The 24,033-nt window shown below is 37.7% G+C and overlaps 1 protein-coding gene across 5 annotated transcripts in view; it reads left to right on the forward strand.

Annotated features, from left to right (window-relative positions):
- NUDT9 (nudix hydrolase 9) overlaps nt 1–19,971 on the forward strand; it is a 44,024-nt gene extending 24,053 nt beyond the window's left edge. For 2 of the 5 annotated variants that reach the window (XM_069093706.1, XM_069093697.1), the window contains exons 6-8: nt 1,011–1,157; nt 2,282–2,366; nt 4,687–5,183. In XM_069093706.1, coding sequence (XP_068949807.1) covers nt 1,011–1,157; nt 2,282–2,366; nt 4,687–4,862 — 408 coding nt within the window. In that variant the 3' untranslated portion in view covers nt 4,863–5,183. Of the gene's footprint in view, nt 1–1,010; nt 1,158–2,281; nt 2,367–4,686; nt 5,184–12,125; nt 12,288–16,780 lie in introns of those variants that run through there. The other 3 variants (XM_069093728.1, XM_069093735.1, XM_069093717.1) reach the window with 3 other exon arrangements.
- Nucleotides 19,972–24,033: the final 4,062 nt, after the last annotated feature.

Raw genomic sequence — 24,033 nt, forward strand, 5'->3', positions numbered from 1 at the left:
CATCTTCCCCTGCTGTGGTACATACCCTGCTCTCTTCTTGCCTGGCTGAACTTCTGCCATAGGTTCCTGATTGTTCTGCCCCTTTCCAGCTGCCAGACGATATTCCTAACACACAGGTCTGCCAACGTTACTCTGCTCAGAAATCTTCAGCCAGAGCAGATGGGCTGTGATACTTGTTCAGTATTTTGAAAAGATGCATGATATGTCATTATTGTAGGTGATTCCTTTGTCTTTCCTCATCACAGTACCTTCATGCCTTTTATGAGACTCTTTAGGCAACAATCCTCATCACCTGGTGTTCATCCTGGTAGTCATGAGCCTCAGGTGATAGAGGAAAAGTTCATTTCTGGGCTCAGACTCAAAGTCTTTCCGCTTAGGGCCTCCAGAGGCCTCCAACCTGTCAAAGACTTTGAGAAGATCACTCCAAAACACAAGGAGAGAGTAGGAAATAGGGCCGGGAAGGATCTGGGGTTTTGTTCAGCTTGGAAAATTGTATCTACTCAGACATTGATGACTAAGTTACATTCTGGAGATTTCCCTACAGCTTGCCTAGGTCAGAGCTCACCTGGTCACACAGCTAGTCAGAGTAGAGAGGCAGGGTCTTCTGAGAAAAGAAAAAGGGGGTGGGAGGAGAGAATGACCCTTTTTACAGTCCTGGCACAAAGAATTGGTGCTGAGCTAATTAGGTCTTCCTTGATGCTTCTGTTGAGATAGTCATACCCCCATGGCTAAATGTAACATCTCAGACAAAAACTTAACACTCCACAAACTCTTCACATTGATCAAGGAACCTCTCTCTGGTAAACTCATTAACTACTTGATAAGATTTTATAGATGTGTGTGCTAACATCAACCAGCCATCCAGAGTTTAATGTGCCGAGGATAGAAAAACAATAGTTTCTGCCCTCAGGGACTATGATTGTGTCTGTACCCCTAGATTTTAATATGTATAAACATAATTTTAGATAGATAGGAAGATACTCAGATATACTTTTTCATGTGTCTCTTAGGGGATGGTGGACCCAGGAGAGAAAATCAGTGCTACCTTGAAACGAGAGTTTGGTGAAGAAGCTATGAACTCCTTACAGAAATCCAGTGCTGAGAAGCAGGAGATGGAGGAGCAGTTACACAAGCTCTTCAGCCAAGAACATTTAGTGGTGAGAAAGTGCTTCCCAACAATTAGACACATAAGAAGCATTCAGTCAGCATCTGCCATACACCCGGCCCTGCGCTCAGCAGAAAGAAGGCTTCTGCCCTGGGTTACCAAAGGCGTTTTTGTGGACTTGGGAGGTTTCCAGAGTTCATCTTACTGGTGATGAGTCTCTCCAAACTGAGCTGAAGTTTATAGTTGCTTCAGGTTACTAAGATTTAGAGTCATTTTCATTCCCAAGGAAATTTTGCCATAGTTCTTGAGGAGAATAAGGTTATGTTTAACCATGATCATGCGCAACTCTCTGGTTCACAACACAACTGTCATGAACCTAGTCAAGGTCCTCGCCTATCCTCAGCTGAAACCCCAAACCCCGACATCTCTTAAACCTTTTTTTTATCCTCTGGCATTTGGCTTAGTCCAGTAAGGCAATACTTGACCCTGGCTTTTCCCCTGGTTGCTGCTGCCTTCTTAGATCTGTTGCATTTTCCATCCTTGCTATCTCTTCGTGTCTCTTCTCTAGTGTTCTCCAAATTTCTGGGGCCACTGTTTTTCATCTCTCATATAGCTTTCTCCCAGTCAGAATGTGTAACCATTACAGTATGGGCTTTACATGGAACAGCTTTCTGCCTCCCTCTAAGTTATGTGTATAGAATACATATAAAATGGGGAACTTTTTAATCATATATCAATTGTAAAAATTAGTAGAGGCTCAATTATGAAGGTTTTCCTTTCCCATTGTTTTTTTTTTTTCTTGCCTTTTGGAGGGCAGTTGTGGAGGCCAAAAACACAGCTAGTTTTTTTGTGTGGGTGTTGTATCTAAGGCCGGAACTGAACTCGAGTCCTCCTGACTCTGGCCAGCGCTTTACTCCCTGCGCCACCTAGCCGCCCCTCCTTTCCCATTGTTAAACTCCCAAGAGTTATTGAGAAGGACTCTATATCTATTCATTCATTTTAAGCTACTGAACTCAAAGTTATTTTGGATTTAAAAAATATAAAACTTTAAACAAATTCCTAAATGACAATTTTTCTTGAATTTGAACTGGCCTGATTAATAATTTTCCTAGCCAGGCCTAATATGGTCTTTCCATCCATTCGGCACACTGTTACACCTGTCTTCTTTTTTGCCAGGTTTATAAGGGATATGTGGACGATCCTCGAAACACTGATAATGCATGGATGGAGACAGAAGCTGTGAACTATCATGATGAAACAGGTGGAGAATATTATTAACATGTGCTGAATATCTTGGTTATCAGGGGCATTGTATTGATAGCCTGCTGTCTTTTCTGTTATTGTCCTAATCAGACAACTGCACTTAAAGGTTTTCTCAGTAGTAGGGAGGAATTTGTCTCACATACTTAAATGTTTCCTCATGAGATCAAAAATTAAAAAAATTTTTTTTTCAGTGAAATAATTGACCAAGTTTAGAGGTTCACCCAGTGGCCACAGAAAGAACAAGGGTCACATGGGGAATAGAGCTATCTATCACCTGGACTCAATTAGCATTCAAAAATTTTAGTTGGTGCTCTATTAGCTCAGATGGTTAAAATGGTCTAGGACAATCAAAATATGTAGTTCCTTGTGACAGAATGTGCTTCAAGATGTTATGTGGTAAGGGGTTGAATTTATTTATGCCATAAATCCTGTAAGAAAATTAAAACTAAAGTTTAGGAGTTAATAAATACTGGCTTTTTTTGTGTTTCTCTGATTAAATCTGTTAAAGAAAATGTATGAAGGAAATTTCCAACCACCAGTAAATAACTTTGATGTCCACATTTAATATTTTAATGATGAATAGGTTAAAATTTATCTGGGTAAATTATTCTGGAAGGAATATAGGACTAGGTATCAGACATTCTCGTTTCAAGTCCTAATTTTGATACTGTATCATCACACACAAAAAATAAATTAACCTTTCTGGGCCTCATTATCTTTTGTTTAGAGTAGAGATAATAATACCTATCCTGTCTACTGAACTGTGAGCCATGAGCTCACATGAGGCAATGGATATAAAAGTACTTTGAAAAGAGAAGTTTTCATGGTACAATTGTAAGATATTACTCTTATTGCTTCCATTTTCTTAATGAATAATAAGCATCATTGTCATCAATCCCCAAACAGTATTTACCTATCTGCTATTTGGCAAGTACCATGCTAAGCATTAGATACAAAAACAAAAATGAAATCTTTCCTCCCTGCCCTCGTGAAGCCTACTTTCTACAAAATGACTTCTTGCCAAGCTTAGCAATGCTTGTGTTGCTGGAGCAAGTATTTGACACAGAATTATTCAAATATATAAAGTAATTAAAAAAACGATGTGTTGAAGGAAGGAGCAGATGCATTGTTCTCAGCCTGTGAGAATGTGTCACGTTAAAATGTAAATACTTTGTTTTGCTTATAAAACTAACTTGATTTTTCAGAGACTCCCATCTTCCACATTTCTCTTTTACTTACCTTTTATAACTTTAATTAGAAAATTACAGGGGAGAAAAGAAGCCTTTTCATTTAGCAAGAGTTATTATTAGTATGTTCTATGTGTCAGTGTTGTTCTAGGCCCTGGGAATGCAGAGACTATAGTAAGAAGCTTATATTCTGTTGTGGGAAAAAGTACTTAGGAAGAGAAGTGAATACGAAATTATCAAAACAAATGTGAAGTAATATTGGGAGGCGGAAGGGATATGCTCAAAAATGTATATGGGAATATACATACACAAATAAGTATGAGAAAAGAATGTGATGGGACAAAGAAAAAAATGGAGCTGTATTCCCTTTAGAACAGAGGCTCTTTACCAAGAAGTTCATTTATAGTTTTCAAGCAGTCTGTGAACTTGTTTTGGGAAGAAAAATACATCTTTATTTTCACTAACCTCTAACTGAAATTGAACATTTCTTTCTATTAATAATATAGACAACACATCACAGTGATATTAAGCTTTACTAGACTCCCAGAGGAGTCCATGACACAAAAAAAGTTAAGAACTAGTGCTTCAGAAACATTTAGGAGGGAAAAGATCATTTTAAAATGACATTTTTACATTATTTGTATATTTCAGTTTTCCTTGTTAGAGCTGATTCCTAAGGATAATTAAGAGCTAGAATATACAGGTAGCCTAAATAGAAAAGCATTTTCTTTATGATAGTTTTTAAAAACAGGTTTATATCTATTTAGGTACTTAGTTGAAAATGTAGGATCATAGATTTATTTGTATTGCTTCACTTTATATTTATGCTGTGTAATATATACTTGTCTACCTCATTAGAGTTTAGCAGGATTAGAAAACTGAGGCCCGGTGAAGTGAAATGACTGAACTGAGATCCCGTAGTGTTGGAGCTGAGATTTGAACTGACGTCTTTTCGTTGTACTGTGCAGTCCTTTAGGCAGTTGGGAGCTAGCTAATCTATAGAAAGTTAGGTGTCAGTCACTCATTGTCCAATATTAAAATTCAGTCCTGCGAATAATGCTTGAAGAAAGGTAGGATAATATTTTTAAAAAGAAGTAGCTTTTTTTAATGATAGTTTTGTTTTGTGATCAGGTGAGACAATGGATAATCTGGCCTTGGAAGCAGGAGATGATGCTGGGAAAGTGAGATGGGTGGACATCAGTGACAAGCTCAAGCTTTATGCCAGTCATTCCCAGTTCATCAAGCTTGTGGCTGAGAAGCGAGGAGCTCACTGGAGTGAGGACTCAGAGCCGGGCTGCCATGGGTGATGGCTGAAGAATCTCCGTGTGTAGCTCAGGTCTCCAGATGGACAGTGCTAGAGGGCACAGAGCTCGACTCAGAGAGGGCAGGCCACTTATCTGGATAGCGGTTTTATTCATTTCTGAAATTGTATTTGAATGTTTTGCGTCATGGGTAGGATAGAAAATAGAGTGGGATGCTTCAAGAGAAGAAAGGCTCTCTAGCTAGGAGAAGAGGAATGTAAAAAGTAGTCTTCTGTACATGTTCTATTTAGCCATGGCTTAAACCAAATTAAATTACTGCTGCTTTTTGAAGACTTGCAGACCTAAATAAAGACATGACTGACTGAATGAACGTGTGCCTGATGGCCGTCTTCTCCCTTTTTCCCAGCTGGGTTGGTCGGTTCTCTCCTGCCGTTCCTTCCCTCTTGCTGTTCTGCACTTGAAGCTTGGAGTGTCGCTGCTTCTTTTAGGACGCTGTACTCCAGGAGCGGCGTCATGGGAGAGTCTCACCTACTTCAGATTTAGCTTTGGGGGGCCGTGCGGAAGCTGCTTGTAAGAACTGAGCATTTCTGGGCATGCTCGACTTTAAAAGGATCAATTTCATGAACAATTCCAGTTATTCTTTTCGTGAATGGTGAGAACCGGAGCTCACATTGTTTCCATTCTAGAAAAAACTTGTCTAGGAATTGAGTAATTTAAATTGATGTCATGTTTTATTTCGCCCTATACAATTTTATTTGATGAATCAACGTTAAAATTACCAAAATGGTTCAGAAATTATAATAGTTTCCATTTTTAGCTCTTTTAAGTTTACACTGTCTTATTTAATCCTTACTAGCCTGTGAGGTAGATGCTATCATCATTGTTATTACCATTTTATAAATGAATGAACTTGGGCTCTCAGTGAATAAGTACTTGCCAGAGTCACACAGGGGTGTCTCTCTGGTAATGGAATTCAGACACTGGCCTTTCTAACCCTCCAAGGCCAGGACTGAAGTCAAGTAAGTACTAAAGGCAGATCTTAGAGATTTGCTTGTTCAGTATAACTTTATGCCTAGAATCAAAGCCAAAGTGGTGATGCTGAGTCCATGAGGGGTTGCTTTTCAAATAGAGATTTTAAATGCTGTGGGAAGGCAAGCAGGTTGTGCTATTGACAGTGCAGGTAAGGCCTCAATAGATGAGCTGTTTGCCAGAAATATAGTTCTAATTTGTTGTTTGGGATTTAGAACATGACTAACTATAAATATTATTTAGATGGTCTTGTGCCAGCCCATAAAATAGTATTTAACCCGGGGGGTGGGGCGGGGCAGAGGGCGCCTGTGGCCTTGAGGCCTTTTAGGATTTGTTCTGTGAAATTTGGATTCAATCAAAAGTCTTCTCTTAAGGGTCTAGAAGGCCACAGGTTCCCTGCCCCTGGTTTAGCCCATTGTCTAGCTGAATACCAACAAAATCACAGGTCCGATCCCTAGCCCTATATCTGTATTATTAAAAGCTATTGTTAACTACCTTTCAAAGCATTGTTTGGGAATTGTAATCATAGTTCTAAATTAGGATAGTAACACATCACTGTTTACCTCTGTTCCATAGACAGATCTGTTCATCCTCTCTTATACTAGGTCAGTTCACATGGGAAAATATTGGGGAAGAGGAGACCAGAGTGGAAGTTAGGACTTGAGTGAAAGGGAGTAGCTTTTTTTTTTTTTTAAGGAGGAGGGAAAAATCTGCTGTAGTGGGTCTGATTTGGTATAGGTTTTGTGCATTGTGGTTACCATAGAAAGGACCTAAACATCCTGGAAGTAGCCATTAATGGAGCAAAGAGGTTGCCTGCAGTTTGAGGAAAACACCTTGTTTCTTCGTAGTGCTGGATAGAGGTCTTTCTAGTAGTCTGAAGAGTATACTTTGGAATTACTTGTAGCCTATATTTGCTTGTTTAGGTAAATTCTGACAAGGAAAATAATGAGGAATAGTTGATTAAGAAATAGGCACTTGTTCAGGGATACACACACACACACATACACACACACTCCTGGTTTCATAAGATTACAAAACAGTTTGATTTTTTTTTTTACCAAGATGAAATTCTTTACACTTTGTAGGATTATGGAATTTTTATTTGAGCTCTTAAAGACTGCAAAATGGTATTTTTTTCTACTGTAAACCACATTCAGATTAGGAGTGTAAGTTTAAATTTCCAGATTCATTTGCAAGACAGGGAAATTGCATAAAAATATTTTACTACTGTTAAAGCATCACTACCCCTTCATTGACGCTTGTCACTCTTAAAATCAGTTGTAATGAATAGCTTTCATAATCTTCTGTGGTATTCCACTGAAATTAAGTGCTGTGAGTCCCTTAGGATTGGTGATAGAAAGGAAAGATAGTACTTGAAAGATGTTTGTTGCTAATGTAATATACTAAGTTAACCATAATGACGCATTTACAGATAGTTTCTTTAAATATAACTTCCGCATTTTCACCACTAACTTTTTATAATGGATTGATACTGTAGGAATACAACCACATATTTATATTTCTGGTGTTTTCAAACACTTAAAAGTAATTCTTAATTTTTTCATACAAATATAACTGCCTTAACAGCAAATGCTAGTTTGCCTAAGCTGTTACAATTAAATACTAATTATTTTCATAGAATAAATGTTTCATTATGCTAAGGGGCTCTTTTTCAGGACTTTCAAGACAAAAATGTATAATTTTTAGTAAACCAAGTGATTTAAAATATTGTCTTTACAAAAATAATTGTTTACGTAGTTGCTAGTAACTCATTTATAAGCTATATATAGGCTCATTTTGATTTCTCCTTTCAATAAGTATTCATTGTCCAATGTAGATACAGTCTGACACTGACTTTAAAATGGTTAAGAACAAATATAAAACTTAAAAAAAAATTTCTGCAAAACTGCCAAAACTCGGCCTTTACCAGGTAGGCTTTAACTTTTACTTATCCTGTGTAAAGGATACTTACTATATATTTTATATTTCATAAGCTCTGTGTTGTAGGTTGGATTTATTACAGTTCTTTAAGTGATTTACATTTTTTTGGCCTACTTACTTCTCCCTAAAAATATTTTACTGCTAGCATTAGGTAGGAGTTATGTGAACAAATTGTTTCTGGATGCTAACATGTTCAGAGCAGGACTCCTGATTATTACAAAAAATGCATAGTTTCTTTCCTGGAAGGTGTAGTTTCTAATAGCTTGATGGCTTGATGAGTTTGGGAAGTATGAAGAAAGTTCAAGTTTTTTTTCTAAAGTAAATAGTTTTCATTTACTGATTTTCAACTGTTATTAAGTGTCTATAGGAGGTCAGACTAGTGCAAATGAGAAAAAAAAATCTCCTTTTAAAAATTATGGTAGAAAAGGTGTGAGAAATACTGAGAACATGACAAATGTATGCACTTCTATTTCTCAACTGTATTTATTTATTATAATGGTTTTTCTCCAAATGGTCATGAGGGGGGAAAGGAGTAAAAATGAGAATCAGCAGTAATTAAGCCAAAAAGAGAAAGTGAGTTATTGGAACATCTTGAAAAATGAGAAGGAAGTTCAGAAGGAGGTACAGAGAAGCAAGGTAACTATTGAATTTAATGTGTTGAATTTATTTATGCTTATTTTTTAAAACAAGCCATACCTAAATTGAACTTCGTGGATTCACATACAATCCTCTTTGTTATTCATATTTTTATATGTTGTTGTTTGTCAAGTTTAGAATGAAAAAATAAAAGAATTACTAAACTAAAATAAAACATTTTGAGATTCATTCCTATAAAATGAATTTATGTAGGTCCTAGAAAAAAGCTCCACCTAACAAAAGACCTATGAATTTCATTCCCAGTTTTATACAGGCTTCTAAAGAAGGAGAACAATGAGAGAAGATCCCTATGTCCAAGGCAAGGCACCTCTTTTTCTCCCTAAGCAAGAAAGAAAGGATATTCTTCTACTCAAACTTTCATTAAAAATAAATTTCCTTGATTTACCAGAAATCTTCATTAAGGTCTAAGTTTATTACAAAAAACATACAGATAGTTGATTGTATATATTGAAAAGGCAAAACATGCTTTTAATGTCCGATTCAAAGAGCCAAATTGGAATCATACAACTTATGTACCTAAATGCTACTCAAATTCGTACTTGATAAATGAGTTAACAGATGTGCTCAGTATTTCCCTTCCTACCATAATTTTTTTTTTCTTTTTGGAGGGGGGAAGGCAGGGCAGTTGGGGTTAAGTGACTTGCCCGAGGTCACATGACTAGTAAGTGTCTGAGGTCGGATTTGAACTCAGGTCCTCCTGACTCCAGAGCTGGTGCTCTATTCACTGCACCACCTAGCTGCCCCTCTATTGTAATTTTGACAAAAACAAAACAAAACTTTTTTCTCGTTAACACAAGAAAAACCTCATAGCAGTTGGAGCTGTCTAGAAGTGGAATAGCCTGCCTTGGAAACTGGTGGTCTTCAAGCAGAAGATGGATTGGAGATGTTGTAGAGAGGCTCCTTAGTCACTACTGGACTAGGTAAATAGCTGCTGCTAAGGCTGCTTTCAGCTCTGAGATAACCATGGTTCTTTTATTATCATCTGCATGCCAGTTCACTTGTTTGCAGGAGATGTTTACAGTTCCAACCAAATCAGTACCAAGTGTGGATATATTCTCAGGTGAGCACCTATGCAAGCAGATTCTCTATAGAGTTGTACACAAGCGTCTTAGCTTTTTCCATCTTTATCTCACTTGGTGCTTCTAAAACTTTCTCAGGTCTCTTGGAAGAACAAAGAAGCCCCCAGAAAGGGTAGGTTTTTGGCTTGAGGTAGATGGGATGACAGCAAACCAGAGGAATAGCAGAGGTGTTTCATTTTGGATTATTTTCTCTGCCAATGAGAATTATCTTTACACTGGAAAGGAGGCCACAAAAATAACTACCTGGGAATTGATACCCAGTATAAGTGAGGAGATAATGGGAGAGCACTGAAAGATCAAGGAAATGAAAGATTGAGAAAATGAATATAGTGTTAAGGCTTCTGAACACAGCAGAGTAGGTGAATGGGGTCTCCACTGATGGAAAAAGGAAATTGGAAGGAGGAATAGGTTTTGGGTGATAGTGAGTTGGATTTTGGACATGTTGAGTTTTGAGGTACCAGTGAGACTGCCAGATGTATAGCCTGTGTTCATATGGAACTTGAGTGAAAGAACAGGGATAGGGGAAAAAAGTGTATATATACATATATGTATATGTGTATATATGTGTGTGTGTGAATATATATTTATACACACACATATGCCATACAAATGGATAGATTACCAAGGGAGAGAGAAGAAAAGAAGTCTAAGGACAGAGCCTTAGATGATGCCCTCTTAAGTTGGTTTTCTAGGTGGTGAAGTGAATAGAGGGCTAGACCTGGAATTGGGAAGACCTGAGTCCAAACCCAGCCTCAGATACTTATTAACTGTGTAATGCTAGGCAAGCTACTTAATATCTGCCTCAGTTTCCTCATCTGTAAAAATGGGGATAATAACAGTAACTCCTCCCCTTAATTATTCTGAGGAATAAAAGATATTGGCAAAGTTCTTTGCAAGCCAGTCAACATGATTATTATTGTCATCTTAGTAGTTGTTTTTAAACAGATACGTTGTGGACATTTTTTTTTTCCAGTTTAAATTGCATAGTATGATGGAAAGAGCATTTGGCCAGGAGTCAGGAGATTTAGGTTCTGGCCAGTTAGTCAGTCAATGAGCACTGGATGTCAGGTACTGTGCATTACAACAGTCTAGTTGTCTGATTTTAGACATGTCCCGTAATCTTTAGGACAAGATAATCTTTTCTGGCTCTAAAATTCAGTGTGAGAACAGGATAAATGTACTTGTTCCTTGATTTCTTAATATAACTAAGTAGTGTTGGATGTTACTATGACAGTTTCCTATTTGAATATGAAAGCAGTATATAAGAATGAAGATTAAAAAGAAAAAACTGATTTATTTTAAGGTTGTGGTCTCCCAGACTCCTTCCCTGTCACTTCAGGTTATAGGCCAAAAGACTGAAAGCTGGAAGCAACTTGAGGAATCATTTAGCCAATACCATCATTTTATAGATGATAAAAGTAAAGCCCAAGGAAGAATTGATTTGTCTAAAGTCACAAAAGCTAGAATTCAAACCCAGATCCCTTGACTCAAAACTTGTTCCTCAGAGGTGTGTTAGAAAGGCAAATGTTCCAAATTTTTCTCCCCTTCTCAACTTACTTGATAATTTATAAACAATTAATGGAGACATGGCTAAATTCTCCAGTCTATTGGAATAGGCTTCCTGACATCATTCCACTTTATCCAATGTTTTCCCAAGACTTTTCACATCTAGTCTATATAGTCTTTCAATTGAGATGTGTTCTCACCTAGTTAAAGGTATTTAGAGGCAAAATGGTGTCAGGTGGTTTCAAAACTACTTTGATATAGATTCTTTACTGACAAAAAAAAAACCAGCTATGGGTTTTGGTGAACTATGGAGAAGTGGTAACACAGAGCAACAGGTGCTTATGAGACTCATCATCTCCTAACTATTGTCATTATTGTTCTGTAGTGACTGACTCTTCATGATGCTATTTGGAGTTTCCTTGGCAAGGATACTGGAGGAGTTTACCATTTCCTTCTCCAGCTCATTTTATAGATGAGGAAACTGAGGCAAACAGGGTTAAGTGGCTTGCCCAGGGTCAAGTATCTGAGACCAGATTTGAACTCAGGAAAATGAGTGTTCCAGACTCCAGGCCTAGCCCTCTATCTACTTTACCACCCAGTTGCCCATTTTATAGTATGGGCAACTTTTTTTTTTAAAGCAAAATATCGTTTCTCTGATTATCTCTTTTAATTACATCTATTTTTGTTTTTGTTTTCTGTGAGATCATGGTATTACTTTGCCTTTTTTAAAAATTTCAGCCAGATTTGAAGCTGCATCAGTCCCTCGTTTTAACTCTGTGTGTATCTTTCAGTTTCAAGGGTGTTTCTAGTAAATAACACATGGCTGGATTCTGGTTTCTGATCCTTCCTATACATTTCTGTTTTATGGTTGAGTTCATTCCATTCACTTTTGCAGTTGTGATTGCTGTATATTTCCCTTTATCCTGTTCTCCTATATTTACCCTTCTCTTTCTTATGTCTCCTTGAGTCTGTTTTGCTTCTTACTACTGCCTCTTTCTTACTTTTAATTTCATTAATCTTTTATTTTTCAGGATTTTTGTTTTGTATCCAAGTAGGGGTTTTTAATTTGTTATTTTTCTGTGTTTTTTTTTTTTAGGTGCGTGCCCAATTTGCTGATATGCTCTTTCTTTTATTGATGAAAATGTTTAGAGATAAAATTTCCCCATAAGTACTGCTTAGCTGAATTTCACAGATTTTGGTATATTGTCTCATTGTTATCATTATCTTTAATTAAATTATTGATTGTTTCTATCATTTATTCTTTGACCCACTCATTCTTTAGAATTGCTATTTAGTTTCCAATTTATGTTTAATCTATGCTTCCAAGGCCCTTTATTGAATGTAATTTTTATTGCATTATTGTAAGAAAAAGATGTAGTTAATATTTATTCATTTTCTACATTTGTTTGTGAGATTTTCATGCCTTATTACATGTTCAGTTTTTGTGAAGCTGCCTTCAGAGGATTTGTCACTTTAAAACTTTTAAAACCCACTCTGTAGAGTAAGAGGATTGTAGAAAATGGGGGACCTGCTTAGAACTAGTCATTACTGCCTCTTCCTGGGAGCCATGGTCAAGACCTATCCTTCTGTCAAAGCCTATGATAAATACTCTTCTGTCAGTGCTCTTAGGTCAGGCCTCTGGGCCTGTCCCAATATCTCCTAGTGAATCATGAATTTTGCATAGTGTCCGATCAGAAAATCAATTATTCTTATAACTACCCTGACAGATTCTTTACTAAACCCTTCTCTGTACTATGGGATTATTCGCTCATCTACAGTTGGGGTGGGAGAAGAGAGGGGTCAGAGGACAAATTGAAAATCTTTTTCCCATATGTCCACAGAAAAGGGGGCCATGTACATACGCATCAGTGCTGTAGGATAGGGAAGGGAACTAGAGCTATGATGTCATTGGTATAGGACATTCCTCAGTGAAGAAGCTCCATCCACCAGAGAAGGTTGGTGCCTTCTCTGTACCTTCTGGTCTGAGAGAGTGGCCTAGAGCAATGGTGTCAAACTCAACTAGAAAAAATCCCTCGGGTGGCTTATTAACTTAGAAAACTGCAAATTAACATCATCTATGTTGTATTAGGTTTTTATTATTTTGTTAAACATTTCCCACATTTCTCAGTTGGCACTCTTACAATCCCGATAATAAGTGTCAGATGGAAGACTTGAACTCAGGCCTTCCTGGCTTGGAGGCCATACCTTCTCTGCCATATTGCCTTTTTTTTTTTTTAGGGTATGCAGATATGTCATAATCAACCAAATTCCCCCAACTCAACCTGGTTTTTGAGAAACCGTAATCTATTTGTGAGAATTGCTTCATTATTTATTTGTTTAAAATATATTTTTAAAAATTGGTCTTTGAAGATTTAATAAAAAGGTTATTTCCCCCACAACAAGTTTAAAGAATGGACCATTTTGGGATAGCCAGGTAGCACAGTGAGTAAGAGCACCAGCTCCAGTGTCGAGATGACCTGGAGATCGAATCCCGGTCTAAGCCACTTAGCACCAACCCCGAAACAACTGGCCGGGTAACCTTGGGCAAGTTACTTAACCCCAATTGCTTAAAAAAAAAAAAAAAGAATGGACCATTTTTTCCTCTCACTGACTTGATGTAATTGCCAGTTTTGTCTTGCTCTCTCTCTGGATATGAAGAGTACATGTGCTCCCTAAATGGCCACAAGAGGGAGATACGAACCATTTAAACACAACTTAGGAAATGGAAGTTGACAATCCTTTCTTGTCCGTCCACTTTTTCTTTTCTGTTTATATGAACAAATGATCCTTAATAATATTTACTCCATTTTTTTGTGTCTACAAACAGGTTTTATCTATAATAAAATAAAACAAAAATAAAAAGTAAAAAAAAAAACCATAAAACTAGATTTGACACAACTTCCCATAAAAGCTAGTGATGACAGCTAGTGTCCACCTCACTCAAATGCAATCCCAAGCACGTTCCTCCTCTCACCTATTCTTTCCCAGCCACATCATCCTTAGTTTGTGATTTCATAAGATATAGCATAATTAGAATGATCTTTTAAAAAATAAAAACAGCTAGCATTTATATCGTACTCTGAGGTTTACAAAGTGCTTTACAAAAATTACTTCATTTGACCCTCACAGCTATCCTGGGAAGCAGGTGCTATTGTTGTCTCCATTTCACAAATGAGGAAACAGGCTGAGAGGTTAAAGTGACTTATCCTGGATCACACAACTAATCCAAAGGGTGATGTGAACTCAGATCCCCCTGACTTCAGTGGCATAGCCATTGCCCTACGCAGCTGCCTCTAAAGAGGCCGAAGGTCATAGAGGTAGCAAGTGGCAAAATCACATTTCAAATCCAGATATTTTTATTCCAGATCTAGTGTTCTTTATATGACATCACACTGATCTCCTGTGTTACTATCTTGTAGGGTTAGTAAATATGACAATTTATGGCAAAACTATTTCAAGGGAGATTTTTCATAGAATAGAACAATTACAACATAATATATAACAACACAATAGAATGTAATGAATATAATATGATATAACAGTATAATACAATATCTTAACAGTAGAGTTCCTTTTCACCCAATTAGTGATTCTTAAGAGATATGCAACTAAAATCTGATAAATTTTGAGACGTCCACTAGATTTTCACATCTACGTATGGAATTCTGTAATGGATCATGGTTGATTTTGGAAATTAAGACATCACCAACATAATCTGGGATGCTCAGTTTAGGTTGTATTTTAGTTCATCTTTAATTTCTGAATGTATTCCATTTTTGAATTTAAGAAAACTGCCTTTTCCCATCTCAGGCAATTATATTTCCATCTATGTGACACAATACAGTACAATGGAATGCAATTCAGTGTTTATGAAGTCAGAGCTTTCCCATCTTTACAGCCCAATGGTGTACTCAGATCCTTGGTGCACAAATGGATCTGTGATCTCATCAATTCATCTCTTCTCTCCAGCACTGCAAATTATGACCCTCCCTGACTGCCCCCATTTTGTGTAGTTCTTATTCATATGCTCCCGTAAGTCCATCTAATGTGATGGGGACCTTTATTACTTTTTCCTGATATCATGAGGGAGCACATGGTTTGTCCATTCCTCACTCTCCCTTCTTGTTGGTCTCATATTTTTTCACTCATACATTTCCTTTATAACATCATTTACAATACTTTTCTTGTATAATTCCTTGCATGTAATGCATTCCAGATTACTCACACTTAACCATGAACTTCCCCACTGCCTCTGGATAACCCTCAACTTTAGTTCTTTGGAAACTAGTGCTCTATGACATGAACCATATAACACCCCTAGTAGAACAGTGGCATTCAAGAGACGGGCCCTTGTTTTAGGGACACCTTGGAGTCATTTAAAGAACTTTACAAAATCCCAAACTCCATTCTTCTTCCTGCTTGATTTTCTGCTTATATATCTTTATATGTCTATATCTATGTATATATGCATACACATATACACATGTATATCTAAAATCACACACATGTGTTTGTGTATATATGTGTATTTGTATATATTTACACACAGTGTGGTATGAGTTCTCTAGGTTGTCTTTCTCACTGTATATATCCCACAATATCCATTCTTTTTCTGATTAGTTTTTCCTGTGTACATAGGCCAAACACCATTGAGTAATTATCAAATTTCATTTGATAGACTTTAGGATGTTACATACATTGATGACACCACCACAGTACTGTCTACAAATAGGAACATTTGGAATGTCAGTAGGGAATCATTCTTCAACTTGGGTTCTCCATTAAGTCTCCTCCTTGACAATAATGGATATCTTTGGTGAGGATGCATCTTTCTGGCATGGGGATGTTGGTGGTCAAGGGAATGTGAACAAAATACACTTTTAAAGCAGTGGCCCTTGGTAGTTCCTGACTTGTGCATTCACAGATCTAACTCAATCATAGGAAGAGCTTGGCTTCTCAGGAGATGGATCAGGTTCTTTTTCTCATACCCCCTGGTTCTTTACACTGCCACTCCCCAAACCTTAAGGAGTTTTAATTTAAAAAATACATATTCAAAAATTTTTGAATTCCAAATTCTGCCCCTTCCTTCCCCACCCATTGAAAAGGCAAGGTGTTCAACACCCATTTTTATTCATGTGAAGTCATGTAAAATATCTTTACAAATTAGCTCTGATGTAAAGAAAAGAAAATAAAAAGGTGAGAAAAATAAAGTCAAAGAAAATATGCTTTAATCTGCAGTTGGAGTACATCAATTCTGTCTCTGGAAGTGGATAGCATTTTTTGTCATGAGTCCTTTGGAATTTTCACAAATCATTGAATTGATCAGAATGCTTAAGTTTTTCCAGAAATGATCATTGTTAAAATATTACGGTTGCTATGTATAATGTTCTGTTGATGCTGTTCATTTCACTTTGTGTCACTTCTTATAAGTCTTCCCAGGTTTTACTGAAACCTCCCTTTGCAATTTCTCATAGCACAAAAGTATTCCATCACAATCACATACCACAATCTGTTCAACTTTTGATGGACATCCCCTTGGTTTCCAAATTTTTGCCACTACAAACAGAATTACTATAAATGATTTTATATATATGGTTCCATTTCCTTTTTCTTTGATCTCTTTGGGATTTAGGTATGGTAGTAGTATTGCTGGATCAAAGGGTATGCACAATTTTATAGCCTTTTGGACATAGTTCAAATTATTCTCCAGAATTGTTTCTGTTCTGTTTAATTTTTCTTTCTTAATTTTAGATGTCTGATGATCCCCCCTGGACCTGGGAGTTCAAGTCATGGTGATCTTGGAGTCAGGACCGTAAGCAGGGTAGTGTATTCTGTTAGCCTGGCCTGGAAGCCTTAAGAAGCTGGGCATTTGGGATTCCGTCACAAAGGGAATTTTGGACTTGGAACTTGGGCTCCATAGCAGTAGTGTGAAACTTGAAAACAGAGCTTCTAAATCATATACAAAGAACCCTCTTGGCACCAATTAACTTAGTTTTAAAATATAATATTTTCTCTTTATTTGATATTTATTTTAAGTATTTTGCAGTTACATTTTAATCTGGTTCCTACAACACTGAGGAGTGTTGTTGGCCATATGAGGCCCTCAGGGTAAAAGTTTGACCCTTCTGCTCCATAGGAACTAAATTAAACTGTCAACCTAGAGACTGAGGTGTAAATGGGGAGGGAGATACTTAACAGCAACTCTGTGGTGGCAAAAGACCGGAAACTAAGAGGATGCCCATCAACTGAGGAATGACTGAATGAGTCATAGTATATAAATATAATAAAGTACTATTAGGCTGTAAAAAATGAGGAGAGAGATGGTTTGAAAGACACTTGGTGAGACTTTTATGAACCATTGTAGAGTAAAATGAGCAGAATCAAAAGAACAATTTGTATTATAATATCAATATGACAAAAAGGAATAATTTTGAAGACATTTTAAGCTGGTGCAGATTGAAGTGAGTAGAACCAGGAGAGCAATTTATACAATAATACCAAGACTATAAAAATGAACAATTTTGAAAGCTGATCAACTCAATGGATCATTCATGGTACAACGATACCATATGTGTGATAAACATTTATTAGATGCCTACTGTGTGCAAGACGTTATCCTAAGTGCTGGGAATGCAAATAAGAAAAATACAGTCCTTGCCCTCAAGGGGTTTAAATTTAATGGAGGAAGACAATACACAAAAGGAAGCTGGGTACCAGAGAGGGTACCTGGCTTGGGGCATGATAAAGATGATGATGGAGTTGAAACTGAGCAGAGAAATTGAAGGCAAATGAAGAGATGGTTGGCCTTTTGGACACTCTGTAAAGGGATACTTTGGGAGGAATTTTTTACTCAGCCCTTCAACCAGAGAGATGGAAGGTCATGATCAGCTGAAGCCATCTCCAGGATAATGGGTTTCCTGGTGATGAGTCCATCTGGTGAATGACGAAACATGCCATACATTTGACAAAAAGGTGATGAACTTGGGGCAGAATGACATGTAGATTTGTTTGGACATGGCCAATGAAGGACTTTGGTTTCCTTGACTTTACGTATTTGTAACAAGGAATTTGTTTTTCTTTACTCCTTTTTTCTTCCAATGGGTAATGGGGTAGATGAGGGGAGAGAAAATATATTTCTATTAATTAAAAAGTAAAATTTAACTTAAAAAAAGAAATAGAAAAATAGCCCAGGGCCCAGGCTCAGCTCACCTAGCCAACCCGCTGCCTTAGTTACAGTATGTTCAAAATTCTTTGACTACATAATGCGAAGACAGAACTTAATAGAAAAGACCCTGATGTTGGGAAAGATTGAAGGCATAAGGAAAAGAAGACAGTGGAGGAAGAGAAGGATAGATGAGATGTCATCATGGAAACAATGAATTTGAATCTGGCTAGACTTTTAGAGATAGTGCAGAAGGGCTGGCTTGTGATGGTCCATCAGATTAGGAAGAGATGGGTAGGACTGAACAATTGAACAACAACAAATTACAATATTGCTCCTACTGTCTACAATGTTCTCCTGGTTCTGCTCATTTCATTTTGCTGTAGTTCATATATATCTTCCCAGATTTTTCTCAAATGATCCCCTCCATAATTTTTTTAACAGCAAAACAGTATTCCATCACAATCATATACCATGATTCAGTTCAGCCATCCCCAACTGATGGGCAAACCCTCAATTTCCAATTATTTATCACCACAAAAAGAGCTGCCTTAAATATTTTTTCACATAGAAGTCCTTTTCTTTTTTCCTTGATCTCTTTGGAATACAGAACAGTAGTGGTATTGCCGAGGCAAAGGCTAGGCACAGTTTTATAACCCTTATGACAGTTTGAAATTGTTCTCCTTAAAGACTGGACCAATTTACAACTCTACCTTTTAGTACCCCTGTTTTTCTTCATCATGTCAATCATTTGGCATTTCCCTTTTCTGTCATGTTAGTCAATTTGACTGGTGTGAGGTAGAACCTCAGAGTTGTTTTAATTTGGATTTCTCCAATCAATAGTTATTTAGATATTAAACTATTCCTAAAGTAAATCCCCGGAAATTAGAAGGACGACCTGTTCAGGTTCAGTGGGATCACTGTAGGGCCAATCTGCAGATCCTGGTGTGGTCCGAGGGCAGTTATAATATGCTATGTTTATTAGTTGATCAAATCATTATTTAAAGTAGTTCAATGTATTTCTCTAGTATTTGGAAGGAAATTTAATATGTTACATCTTTATTATCTGAAATCACTAGATCTGACTCATACAAAACTGAAGAGGGTGAACTTTTTTGAAGCCAATACCTGATTTTCTTAGATTAACTATTCCTTTTACAATCTGATTTTTCATGGGATACTTTAAAATAAATTTCCCTATTAGATATTAAATATGAGATAGCTTATAAAAATCAATTTATACACAATTAAAATCCATCTGAAGCTAAGTGAGGTACACTAAAATATGAACCTGGTAAGAAGTCACAATAAATTCTTTAAATTGCTGGCACAAACTTAAAATATCTAGCCACTGAAGGAAATCCAGTCCTTTTGGGTTTGTATGTATACCACCTATGCAAAGGTTTTTTTTTTTTTTTTCCAAGTGGTCACCTTCCTCTATGGTAGCACCTACACAGTACTAGAATAAACACCAGAGGGAGAATTTAAAAGAAAACAAACATCCAGCACAGGCCTGAAACTTCTTGGCTGTTGTCAAGTCGATGCTATTTTAGTGTTCAGACACAGCTTATTTTGGAACTCCAGCCAGACGAGACTTAACTACAGTTCAAATGAGCATGTGTGCTTTCAAACCAGTCTTTTGTTTCAGTTAAGGAGAGAGTGAGTGAGTGAGTGTGTGTGTGTATGAGAGAGAGACAGACAGAGACAGAGAGGAGTAGAGACAGAGAAGAGAAGGAGGGGAGACAGGAGGAGACAGAAGCAGAGAGAAGAGACAGAGAGATACAGAGACTAAGAGAATTTCTATCCCAGCTGAGGCTTATTTTTCTCATGTCATTTATACTTCTTGATTGTACCAATAAAGAGATCATAGAATTGACACCTGGAAGGGACCAATTAGATCACAATATGTCCCAGTTTAAGATGCTGTGTAATTAGTTATGGGTATTATTATTATTAGTTATTAATTAAATCAGGGACATATATCTATACACACATATAACACATATGTAGTATATGTATATATATACACACATTTATGTATGTGTATGTGTGTGCATTTGTGTTATATATGTTTGCACGAACATTTTCTGAAACCAAAGTGTAGTTGTTGAATACTTTGATGCCTTTAGTGGTTCACCCTATGAAAAATGATCAGTTGTGCGATGCCTCCCAAGTCATTTGCCTTCTTCATACCTTGTCACTCTCCTTCCACCACAGTGATAATAATACCTGCCCACATGTTTTGGCTCCTCTCGGGGATGTGCCGAGAAGAATGAGATCATGTCTGTGAGGGACAACTAATACCAGGGAGCCGAAAAGGGAGATGGGGGCACCAAAGGCAAACTTCCGTCACTCCAGAACTTTGCCTAGTGGAAATCACTATAAATGGGGTTATTTCCCTGGGATTGCTGGAAACCTGGGAGAAGGGGGTGGTAAGAAGGGTGGGCAGGGAACCGGCTAGAATGAAGCTTAGTACAGGTGACCTGTGGCACTTCAACCTACTCAACCATGGCCTTTTGTGCCTCAGATGTACAGGATGCCATCTGTTTTTTATTTTTAAGCTTCCACAAAAATGACAAACAAGATGCTTCAAGGGGGGACTTTAAATAACTCTCAGGACTTCAGCGAGACAAAACAACCTCAGTTTTAACAGACACAAAACAAAGATGACTCATTGTACAAAATAAATGTAGCTTTACAAACAAAGATACCTGTTTAACATGCTGAAACTGTTCTAGCTTCAGAATATTATATTTCTTTGGAAGAAAATTCAGGAACTTCAGGTTCATGAGAGATTAGGAAATTTATGTTGAAATGTATGCATTTGTCAGTGCAGTGATGATATCTCAGCCAATATAATACAACGTACAATAGAAACAAAACATCTAATGTTTGAATCGCAATAAGTAGGCTGGGGAGAATCAGAAGATGTCAAGGAAAGTATGAACTTGCCCTCAGGAAGACCATTTTCTTGCCATATGTCATACAGAACATCTGTCCTGGCTTCTGTGCTTTGACATGGCTGGATTACAACCTTTCCACCTCTGCCTCTTGGAATCCTTAGAATCTGGGTTCTCCCAACCCTCCCAGTTGTTAATTATCCCCTCAGTGAGTACCATCTATCTTTCTATCTGCCTACCTGTATAGCATTACACATTATATACACATATGTACATGTATATATGCATGTGTATGTATGTATACGTGTGTATAATTATTGAATAGGACAGACTGTACCTCTTACCTCTTGCCTAGGAGGTGACAAACCTCAGAATCGAGGCTGAGAAGGAGGAAAGAAGATCTTTTGCCTTTCCTAGACCAAGCGTTTCTGTCTTTTTGGAAAGAGCACAAGAGTAGTCCAGCTGGTAAGATTACCTGAATTCTCCAGGGGAAAATGCGCAGTGATATGTGACAGGGCTAGAGGTTGGAGGTGGTGAAGACTGCCGCTGCTCCTCCATTAGTGAGCCGAAGGACCCTTCTGGCAGAGACATCATGTCTTCTGAAGAGCAGCTGCAATTTCAAAGCAACCTGACTACTCTAGCCTGGCAGTATTCCAGGGGCAAAGTGACCTGCCCAGTTTTGTGGTGATGTCTGGTGAGGAGCCAGCCCATTGGCTTTAGTGATCTGCTTGGCCCAGACTTGCAACATCCGTGCCTTGCCAGGTGATGCCAACCTAGCAGGCAAGCAACCTATCATCCCAGGCCAGGAGCAGATCACCTGAGTAGCCAGGGTCAGCCCAACCCAGAAGGGGGTCAGCCCATTCAGGAGAGATGCACCCTCTGAGAATCAGGCACAGGTGACTGTGCCCTGTGAGGAGTAGTCTAGCTGAGTGGTGGAATGGAGCTCAAGGACTTTGTGGAGAGAAAGGGCACTGAGGTTTCCAAGCTGACTTATTACATTATCATATTATATATTGCTCTATTATGTAACATCATAATATATCATATATAATTATATATTATTATGCATAACTCCATGCCCAAAGAGTCACAGAAATTATGCAACAACTGTTAACGCTGAAAATACCAAAGAGCTCACAGAGATTATACACTAATTGCTAACCTCTGAAAAATAAAATAAAATAAAACCAAAGAGTTAGCAGTGGTTATAAGCAAACAGCCTTATTTATTCTGTTGGAGGAGGGAAACCAGACAAACATGCCGGGGTCTGCTCTAGGACCAAACAGACCATCTCACAGCAGCGGGGCTAAGCCTCGATATATATAGACTGGCTAGACAAAGAACCAAGCAGCGAGGTATAGCCATGGCAGTGAGGGGTAAGACAACAGTAAGGCAAGTTTGATTCATAACGGGGCTTCATGACCAAAACATGGTTCCTGCAGGTGCTTGTCCAAGCTCAGGGACTATCTGGTGCTGGTGTGAAACAATTCTGTGATTTAGCTGCGGCAGAGTTCATCTAGAAGGTGAGTGCAAAGAATAGTTATGCCAAGCAAAGGGGCACAGTGTGCTTGCTGGACCTTAGCTCTGGAAAACAGGGCATCTCCTAATTGCGAAACGATCGAAGTGGTTTTGGTATGGGGTTGTCTTATTGTTGTCACTTTTTCTGATGAAGTTATGGGTTTCCCCCCACTTTGACGTATTATATTGAACTAAATTATTTAGTTTTCATTTAAGTTTGAATCTTTTCTTGAAGGGTCCTTAACTGATTATAAAATTTCTTATGTTGTGCTTAATAAATGATGTAATTAACATTTCTGTCTTTCCAAGTTTGTTCCTGAAATTTTTTTTATGCCCTAGCATGTGCTTATTTATAGGATATTTAACTTATTTGCAAAGTACATCATCTGAAATGCCAGGATGGATGAATCAAGAGCCAGAATTAAGGTTGCCAGGAGAAATACCAGCAGTCTTAGAGATGCAGGTGATATCACTCTGAAGGCAAACAGGGAAGAAAAATTAAGAAGCCTCTTGATGAGGGTTAAAGAAGAGAGTGTAAAAGCTGGCTTGAAGCTTAAAATTAAAAATACTAAGATCATGGCATCTGGTCCCATCACTTCCTAGCAAACAGAGGGAAAAGAAGAAGAAATTGTGTCAGATTTTATATTCCTGGGCTCAAACATCACTGTAGACAGTGACTGCAGTTATGAAATTAAAAGACACTTGCTCCTTGGAAGGAAAGCTATGGCAAATCTAGACAGCACACTAAAGAACAGAAATATTACTTGCCAGCTAAGGTCCATACAATCAAAGCTATTTTTTTTCCCCAGTAGTAATGGGTGACTGTGAGAGTTGGACTTCAAGGAAAGCTGAGTGCCTCAGAATCAAACTTTTTGAAGCTTGGTTCTAAAGGAGACTTTTGAGAGTCCCTTGGAGCAGAAAGGAGATCAAATCAGTCAATACTTAAAGAAATTAATTCAGACTCTTCAGTGACAGGACAAACACTGAAGCTTTGGTGTTGGCTATGTAATTAGAAGACAAGATTTATTGGAAAAGACCTGATCTTGGGAAAGATTGAAGATAAGAAGGAGGAGGATATGCCAGAGATGAGAGTGTCATGGAAGCAACGAACACGAACTTGGATAGACTTCAGGAGATAGTGGAGGACAGAAGGGCATGGCGTGCTATAACAGATTCATGGGGTCACAAAGAGTTGGATATGACTGAACAACAGATTGATTTTTATAATGTTATTATAATGTAAAATGTCCTACTTCTGTTCACTTCACTGTGCACTGGTTAATAAAAATGTTGCCAGTTTTTTTCTGAAAACATCCCCTTCATAATTTCCTGGAAAATAATAGTATTCCATTATATCAGAGGTGGCTGGGTGTGTATGTTGGACCTGGAGTTGAGAGGACCTAAGTTCAAATTCATCCCCAGAT

Source organism: Petaurus breviceps, unplaced genomic scaffold, assembly GCF_028583685.1.
Source record: "Petaurus breviceps papuanus isolate PSGF00001 unplaced genomic scaffold, PetGlider_PUasm1.0 126, whole genome shotgun sequence".
In the NCBI taxonomy this organism is placed as follows: Eukaryota; Metazoa; Chordata; class Mammalia; order Diprotodontia; family Petauridae; genus Petaurus; species Petaurus breviceps.